General features: G+C 40.5%; 1 protein-coding gene across 3 annotated transcripts; it reads right to left on the reverse strand.

Annotated features, from left to right (window-relative positions):
• Positions 1 to 1,308: 1,308 nt before the first annotated feature.
• Positions 1,309 to 3,609, reverse strand: srfbp1 (serum response factor binding protein 1). Of its 3 annotated transcripts, none has more exons than XM_018727144.2 (3): positions 3,529 to 3,609; positions 2,694 to 3,183; positions 1,309 to 2,501 (listed from the first exon to the last, which is right to left on the reverse strand). In XM_018727144.2, the coding sequence occupies exons 2-3, from the start codon at positions 3,154 to 3,156 to the stop codon at positions 1,567 to 1,569; spliced, it is 1,398 nt and encodes a 465-aa protein (XP_018582660.2). In that variant the 5' UTR covers positions 3,157 to 3,183; positions 3,529 to 3,609; the 3' UTR covers positions 1,309 to 1,566. The 3 variants fall into 3 exon arrangements, with proteins under 3 accessions (XP_018582660.2, XP_029104244.1, XP_018582659.2); XM_029248411.1 differs by having other exon boundaries at positions 1,309 to 2,504; positions 2,694 to 3,208; XM_018727143.2 differs by having other exon boundaries at positions 1,310 to 2,504.
• Between the last annotated feature and the right edge of the window lie 5,829 nt (positions 3,610 to 9,438).

A 9,438-nucleotide genomic window follows, 5' to 3' on the forward strand; every position in this document is an offset into this window, starting at 1 on the left:
AGAGTCTCGCTGCAAAGAAACGTTGAGTAAAACGCGGGTCCTTTTACCATCGGCGTATTTCCCTGCCCGGATGTCGGATGATGAGCAGCGACGCTGAGCGCAGGAGACACGTGGGAGGCCGCGGCACGTGGCCGGGTGTCAACCGGGAGCGCAGTGATCCATCACTTCTCAGTTTCTTTCCTCTACATATCAAGATATTGTGCAGTCCTATTCTTTTAATTATTGCAGACTTCCTAACAGATTTCTTTCTTTTGTTTGATGCAGATCCCATCTGTAACTAGTCATGATGGGTTAAATCATGATGTCATTCTTTGGTTTAAAATATACTTTGTACCCCTATTAATACAACTGTAATGTAATTGTTCATACTTTCAGTATTGACACACTGTGGAGCTACAGTGTAACTTGAGGATTTTGTTGTTTTGATATAGGTAATAATCCAAGGATGCACTGTCATTTGCTCATTTTTCATGCTGCTGCAAGTGAGGACAAACAAGACTAAATGCTCTAACATCTCACACACCCATTGACTGTAACTGCTTGTCCCAAGCGGGGTCGGGGCAAGCCGGAACCTAGCCCAGCAATGCAGGGGGCAGGGCTGGAGGGGACACACCCAGGATAGGACGCCAGTCCATTACAAGGTACCCTAAGCAGGACTCAAACCCCATATTATTGAACCCTTGGTGAAGGTATAAGTGCCATTCAAACCAGGAACCTGCAGAAGTAGTGCAACAGGAGCAGGGATTCAGGTGCGCAAATTAATAAAATCCCTAAGCACTAAAGTAACTGCTGTCCAACTTTACGAGGAGTAAAAGTTCACCTGAAGTAGATCTCTTGTTTACAACATTTAAAAGCTGCTGACTTAAAATGAAGTATCTATAATGAGTATGGAAGAAGAAAGTGTTCAATTAATTTTAACCTACAAGGTTATTCCGCAAACAGGTTTATCTACTTGTTATATCAAACTCTAATGTGTCTTAATTCCTCCTGTGTCAGCCTGGTAGAGGATCAAAAATATTAAGGGTAACTAGCTCTATTTTCTAATTATTTCTTTCAATTTATTAAAAAAAACTCACCAATATGATACATGGGACCAGAAAGCTGTATAATAAGAGTTAGTTAAAACATTCAATAAAGGTGAAAATTGTCAAAATTAAAACATGCACAACAAAGCAAAAGAAAAAAAAAAAAAAAAACCCAATGAGACCTAAGGAATTAAGACATCTTTAAAAGGATACAGTGTGTTAATAATTTGCAGCTCAAATACATTAACACTTAAGTAAATTCTGTTTGGACTGGTTTAAAATGTCTTTCAGGAAATACAAACATGTCTTTCAAAGTCATACAAAAACAGAGGAAAGACAAAACTAAGTGATTTTTGGTTTTCACTGCAAAAAAACAAAAAAAAAAAAAAAAACCACAAAAAAATAATTTTAACTGGTTAATTATTCATGTATAAAGTTGAACACGATGCAGCTATATATCTAATTTTTTTTTTTAAACCAAGAGTACTGATCGTTACAATTTTGACAAATTCCACAATAAATCAGCTCTTTTAGAAGGCCGTTAGTCATCATCAAACTTTATTTTCTTTCCTTGAAAGGCCATAATTTGGGCCTGCTGTTCCTTCCGTCGCTTGCTGGCCTCCCACGATGGATGCAGAACCTGCTGTGCATTCTGGGAAGGAGCCACACCCTTTCCTGCTGGTGCTCTGTGGCCCTGAGGATTCCCAAACTGTGCTCTCCCCTTACCTCGCTGTTGATCACTGTCCCACTGGTTTGTGGACAGTGCCAGTTTTCTGTTTAATGCGCCTGTCCTTGATCCCTGAAACCTGGAGGGTTTTGAACCTCCCCGAGCCGCTCCCAGGGGGGCCTGTCTGGAACCTGACAGACTCCTACAAAACACTGTTTCCAGCTTCACTGCCTTACCGTCCTGTTTCTCCTTCCCTTTGTATCCACCTGCTTCGTTCGTTTCTGCCAGCAGCTCAGCTGCCGAGGGGATGGAGTCGGACTGCTCTGGATCTGACTGCGTCCTCCTCTTCTTCTTGCCCTTGCTCACTTTTCCCAGGAAGAAATCGTCATCGCTGTCCTCGGACTGAGACGACTGCCTGTAGAAGCGCTCCTCTGTACTGTCATCAAAGTACTCCTTCACTTCCTCGTCATCAGATGGTTCAAGGTCACTCTCCTCATCCTTCTTGTTCTCAGGCTCTTTCACTGCTTTCACAGCAGGAAATGATGTCTTTTTAAGGTCAAACTGGTTTTCTGCAGGTACCTCTTTGCCTTTCTTGGGAAGTGCTTGGCAATTCCTCAGAGCGGCGGAGGTTTCACCGTTCCTCTGCTTGGCTTTGGAGTCAGAACTTCCTTCCAGCGGGACTGTGACCTTTATTTCGTCCAAGGGAGACAGACCTTCCTCTCGTGAAGATGTTTCAACGGTGACATTGCAGGTGCTCTTTGCTCCTTCTTCTGTGAGACTCTGGTCTTGCGTAGCTGCATCGCACATATCTGCTTTAGAATAGGATAGGACAATATTTCATTTATGACTCCAGGGAAACTGACAAACAGCAGCTCAACATGACACAGGACGACAAAGTGCAGTTCTACCAACAAAGATTAAAAATGGCAAAAATCAACATTTCAAAGCGGCAGATATTCAAGTGTCAAAATGAGAACGATCAAACCAGTGCAACAACTCACTGTCACGGTCCCCTGTTGCCAAGTTTTTCGGTTTTCCAACATCCTCCCCAGTGTGTTTCACAGGCTTCCCTGGGCCCTGGGTCTTCTTCCGCTCGTCATTAAATGCCTTGACGGCAGCTTTTAGCTCTTCGATCCGCTTGCTGATCTGCGGGTGTGAGGCGATCCGAGCCGTGGCCCGCTCCACCAGGGTAGACTTTGGGTCTTTGCAAACCTTTTCAAAGCAGAGGTTCTTCTGCAGCGCTTCCTTCGTGACGTGGTCGGGCTTCAAGTTCTTCATCTGGTTGATCTCCTCCAGAAGCCTGGCCACCCTCCTCTGGTTCTTCTGCACCTCGCTCTCACAGCCCTTCTTCTGCTTGAGCGCGGAGATCTGTCGGCTCACTTTCCGAATGATCAGCGCCCGGGCCTTCTTCACCTCCTTCCTCATCTTCACCACCTCGTTGTTTAAGTTTAAAACCTCAGCCATCTTTTTCAGAATAAGGGACTTATGAGCCTGAAGAGATCACATGAGAGTCAGTCTGCAACAGAATGATGAAGATAGGAAAAACCAACATTTGCTGCACACATCAGGAGGATGATCTGTTTAGTGTCTCGCTAGTAACATAGGAAACTATGTAACAACTGCAGTCAGAGAAACTTGTAAATAAGTCAACAACAATTCATTTAAAAATGAATGAAAGTTGAGGTGCCACACACGACACGTGTCGTGAGAAGCACGAGAACGTAAATACCGAATGTCGCAGTTCCAAAAGGGCGCGTTCGGTTTCTTAAACGCACTTTAACATGCGTATTTAACAAACGAACGAAATACAAGCAGAAAAAAAAACATTTTACAGACCTTAAAACAGAACTGCTACACCTTAAATGACAATTTAGTGCGGACCGGTTGCGCTAAAGGGCGCCGCCATCTTTGAACGTGTGAACGCGCACGCCGCCGTAAGTCACGTGACGAACGCGTGCGTGAGGGAACGCGCTCGTCCGTTAGCGATGGGCCTTTCAGAGAGAATCACCTGCACCGTCGTGCGCTTTTGTAACTTTTTGGCCAATACAAAGAATAAGAGTATTTAGTAGCTAAATAATTTGATAGCTATTATTGCATCGCCCTTTTGTGGTAAAAGCTGTAATATTGGATATGGGCAGCAGGGGGTACTGTAAACATACCGTTCTCTGCCTTCACTGTCTACAGAATTGTCCTTTCAAAATGTACAGTACAATATAGTATAGTACAGTCGTTCAAAATCAGATTTACTGCTGTAGTGATGCCAAGTGTGGGCCCTTTTGTACTTTTTCTACGATGCAGTAATAAACACTTAGACTATAACACTGTGATGAACATGGTACCTCAGAGATAAACTGGACAGTTGGCAAATGTGTTACTTACTGGTGTTTAATACATTGATATGCCCGTCCTGGGTGTGTCCCCTCCCCCTCCCTCCAGGCTTGCGCTGTGTTGCTGGGATAGGCTCCGGTTTGCTGCGACCCCGCTTGGGACAAGTGGTTTCAGACAGTGTGTGTGTGTGTGTGTGTGTGTACATTGATAAGGATACAGTACAAATGGTCAATGTGTGAAAAAAAAAAAATATATATATATATAAAATGCAGCACAAATCCTTAGGAAATGTAAGAATTCCCACCTGTGTTCATATACTGCACACAGTCCCTCTTTATTCAGGGAGACTGCACTGTACACCCTTGTTCAGATCAAACTTTCTTGGGATGTACATTGTTTTTACCTTGTAAATACATATATTGTGTTATTGGCTATTAAGATGTTGTATTAACAACAATGGGATGTGCAGTGTGAAACCTGAATAGATCTTGGGGATATCCACAGGATGAGAACTACCAACATCAACTTGTCCCAAGCAGGGTTGCAGTGAGCTGGAGCTTATCCAGGAAACACAGGGCACTAGGCTGAAGGGGCAGCGGAAACACCTTGGACGGGACGCCAGTCCATCACAGGGCACCCCAAGCAGGACTCAAACCCTGGAGCCATCACTCAGCGGGCACCAGCCAAACCCACTGCGCCACCACATCCTGTTGATAAGCCCCAATTCTGTTCAAAATTGTCCACTGACTTTTTTAATATGAAGAGGGGAAAATAATATTTTATTATCAACATACTTACTTATTTGGGGGTGTGCATCAAGGATAATTTATTTCAGAGATATATCTACAGTCAGAAATCTGGGCCAAACTAAAATTAGTCCAGCAGGCTCTCCAGTGCCCTGACCTCATATGGTTTTTACCATGGTGGTTACCTGTGTGAGTGAAACTGCTGCGGGCAAGGAGACCACAAACCAGCCTGATCTTATCAAATGCGATCATCCCATTAGGGAAGAATGTCTTTATTCTTGTCTTGTGGTCCTGGGTGCCCACAGCTTTTTATTCCCACTCCTTCGTAATGGATTTCAAACAATCCAGAAGCCTAACGTATCATCTGTACCAGATATTTAATAAAAAAAGAGTTCCGTTTTTTCCTTCCCTTGCTTTTTTCCCTCCTCAAATTCTGAAATTTACAGAACAGCTGAGAAGAAAATTTAGATGACATCCTCCAGATAAATCCTAGCTCCTTCTATCTAGGAGAGATGATCTCCTGCAGAGATGTTCTCCTGTGTCACATGAACTGCGGATCCAAGAAAAAGCATTCCCATGTATTTCTCCTCCTTATCTAGTAACACAGTTAAAGCTGTACCTGTAAAACCCAAATGTTGCTGGTTCAAATCTCAGCTGTAGTACCCTTGAGTAATGTACTTACTAAATTACACACACACACACATTTTCAGAACCGCTTGTCCCATACGGGGTCGCGGGGAACCGGAGCCTAACCCGGTAACACGTAAAATTAGCTACTGCATAAATGGGTAAATGATGCTCTGCTGCATGATACCATGCACAAAAGGTTCAAAAGAACAAAATCTTTCCAGGTCTGGCTTTTCACATGATGGAACAACCTCTCCCTCAGAACTGCTGAATCTCTCTCTCTCTACATTTAAGAAGGGTCTCAAAATTCACCTTTTTCTCACTCCCTTCTTCCCTGATCACATCAGTGATGAATGAACTTGTACTTGTTATGTTTTATAACTTTTAACAATTTGTTTAATAATGGAAAAGCCTATATGCAGTTATCCCTGTGATGTATACTAGTTGATATGGTGGTATGCGACAAATTAACTGCACTCAAGAATCACGTGTCTGCATCCAAAGCTCTGCTTCAGTTGATGCACTTTTGTATTGTTCTCTGATATTGTCATCGCTTTGGAGAAAAGCATCTGCTAAATTAATATATGCAAATGTTAATGTAGAGTTGCTGAGAGCCATTAAAGTCTTAGGCAGTTGTATCAAGGTCTACGTTTCTTCACCGCATTGCAGAAACCATCCCGGCCATTTCGATGCGACAAACAGACAGCAAAATTTTCATAGGATATTTATATTCGACTAGTAAAAAATGCCTCTGGTTATATAAATAAACCATTCCCTATTTTACATCACATTTTGTAATGCTTGCTCACGCTTAAAAATAAACATAAAACTAACAGATGGTGAAACGGATTATGTAAACGTCTGGGTCACACAGCTATGTTCAAGTAGCTGCTTTTAAAATAGCTGGGGAAAATATGTGTAAAGTTCTCTGCAGCAACACTGAATTTCCCTGATATTTGAAATCACTGTGTTTGAAAACCTATATGGAAAATTGGTTCATGTTCAGATTTAAAAAACTTCTGGAGCTGCAATAACTATAGAGAGAGTGAAGGAAAGTATTTAGAAATAAAAAAAGATTCCCAACCCTGAGTGATGTTCAGATGCAGAATGACAGGTATGGTCTCATCACTTTTTAACAAATCCTTGTACAAACATGCAACAATTTTTTTTTTTCTTCCAAACATGTAAGAATTTATAATTGTAAAACTGTACTTTTACCTTGACTTTGGGATGTGCCTGCAATGTGAGGACAAGGACCTGGTTACCACTGCTTGGTCATGCAGATCAGTATTCCTTAAATTTAAAAAAAAAATTACCCAGCTGTATAATTATATATATAATTATAATTCAATTAAATAACTAGAAGTAGCTTAACACCGTGAGTCAATCCGAAGAAAAGTGTCAGCTAAATAAATAAACGTAAACACAATTATTATATTAAGGTTGCAGGAAGCCAAACAATCGCTGAGAAATTTCAGAATGCAGCCCAGTGTGTTCAAAGCCTCACAAAGCCCACATAAATGTCCATTAATGACACTGGAATTACAAACCCATTAATAACAATATTGACCTCAATTAAAATTTCAACCGGAAAATTCAACGATGAAGTAACAAACACCCTCGCAAAAATATTTTTAATGTGCTGGAAATCTTAGATCGATAGATAGATAGATAGATAGATAGATAGATGACACTTTAAATTATTCACATGACATTCGCGGTGGAGAAATGTTGGGTATGGAATTAATGGAGCCAATTTTTGGCTGCTCAAAATGCAGAGATCCGGAAAGGGAAGATTTGCATCTTGCTTTTATTGCATTTATGTTGAAGGAAACGTTCACGTGGGATTCATCTCCTGCCAAGATCTTCCACATCTTTGATTTCAGCTGTCAGCGTAGAGGATGCCGAGATGCTGCCTTTGGCCACTAGTTATTTTCGGAAAAGCTGATATCAGGATATAATGAGGAGTTCTTTGGATGGCCTCCTTTAGTTCTGCTTCCAGGCCTGTTCATATTCATAATTCCACATTTGGGAGGCATTCTCGTCACCAAATATGCAAACCCAATTCCACAACGGTTTGCGTATTTGGTGGCAAGAATGCCACTCAAGGATGGAATTATGGTCGCGAACACGCCTCGAACCATCACCACACTTCACGCTATTAACAGATAGCGGACAAAAACGGATGAGTTTAATTATTTAAACACACTTTCCACTTCTCAATAGGAAACGCTATATGCCCTGCAGTGAAAAAGTCGTCACACTCTCCCCGCTATTATATGGCTGGACTACATTAATATGCATGAGTAAACTCTATGCTGCAACTGTGTGTGTGAAATTAAGTGCAATGAACAAAGCTGGTGACACAAATTACTATTTTCTCCCACAGCAGAGTTATCGCTTCTAGGGTTTGTATTCCACTGATTTATTATAATAAATATAATCATTTGTTGTGTTTGTTTATTGCAGATCCTCTCAGTCAAACTGATGTGGTTTCTTTTATGGCTTGTTCTTAATTACAAACCCGAATTAATAAGCCCAAAATTAAAAAAAAGAACTGTCTGTTGTATGTATAACATTATATTCCCAGGGATGATGACATATTGAAAACCCAGCAATGAAAAGGAGCTGGAATTTGGAACTCATAATCGCAAAGCCATATACACAGCTGGGAGTTACTGCTGTGCTATGGCACAAGGAGAGGGGAAAAAAAAAAAAAAAAATCAATATGCCATGCCATACTGCCATGTGAATGTATAAAAGTGCTTTATTTTAAAACACTTATTTACAAGCAGACGCATTCATATCAAATTTGAACACATAAGTAACAATCCGCACTCACACTTGTAACAGGCATTTGGAAAAGGTGCAACCGTAGTGTCTTTTTCAAGTGACGTCCATCTCGTTTTTGCATTGTCAATATTGGATCTGGAAACATCCTTAAAGCATATAACCTGTACATTTCAATCAGCTGAGCGAAAAATATACACTCCAGCATCGGTGCAACATTGATCTTTAAGCTATCTGACACAGCAATATGGACCCATATGCCATTGTGTCTTTTTTGTGTTACAAGTTACCACGTTTGGGTGCAGATGCACATCACGAAAACACAATATCAGCCACATTCGTGCTGACGGCTGAGCTAAAGTATCACAAGTTTCAAAAAAAAAAAAAAAAAAAAAAGAAGAGGTAAAATAATATACTCGAGACTTGCTTCAGAAAGGGGCCGCTTTATGAAAGAGCTGTTGCTAGGATACAAACCGGTACGGTCTCCTGTTAAAGAGGTGGAGGAACTGGACAATCTGGCACAAAACATGTTACGTATTGTACATTCTATATTGCATTTTACCCACACTGAGATTGCTCCTAGGATATTTTTATTCTTTTACAGTCATTCCCCAAGTACTTGAAAAGGCAATAAATTAGAAAATAAATTTAAAAAAGTATAATAGCATATCTTCTAGACAACTTAAATCAGTAATAAGACATTTTCGGATTTGGTGATCCGAGCACTGTCTAAAAGATAATCTTCATCAGATCACTTGTATCTCGTTAAAGTATGAGGAATATTGCTATGACCACAAAGGTTTGATCTTCTGCTAAACATGCTTAATTTCATAAGCTTCTAATAATAAAAAAAAAATTAAAAATTCTGAAACAATTTGCCAGTACATGCAAAGAACCTCTATTAATCTGCATTAATGTTAAATGAGAACATGCACTGAAAAATCACCTGGCTCCAGGTGCAAACGCTTAAGCAATGATGTCGTGTAATCGCAAGCACTCTCCAAGTACAACATAAATTCCTTAGACAAAGTGCAAAATACTGTTTTCCCAATTTTTTTTAGATCCCACATTTAGAAAACTGCAAGAAATGAGGGCACCAAAAAAAAAAAAAAAAAATTAACATACATCATTTCCTGGATGGTCCACTTGAAAAATGTTCAGAGTTTAAAAAACATAAAATAAGTGCACATAAGAGATGTCATCCTTCTATCTGATAAATTTTTGATTTGCCCTTGCAATACACAAAACATTGCTT

Source organism: Scleropages formosus, chromosome 23 (genome assembly GCF_900964775.1).
Source record: "Scleropages formosus chromosome 23, fSclFor1.1, whole genome shotgun sequence".
NCBI lineage: Eukaryota > Metazoa > Chordata > Actinopteri > Osteoglossiformes > Osteoglossidae > Scleropages > Scleropages formosus.

Coding starts and splice junctions, on each gene's coding strand:
- srfbp1 (XM_029248411.1), bottom strand. CDS start 3,156: ATGGCTGAGGTTTTAAACTTAAACAACGAGGTGGTGAAGATGAGGAAG. Junction 2,505..2,693: donor GGCAACAGGGGACCGTGACA/GTGAGTTGTTGC, acceptor CCTATTCTAAAG/CAGATATGTGCGATGCAGCT.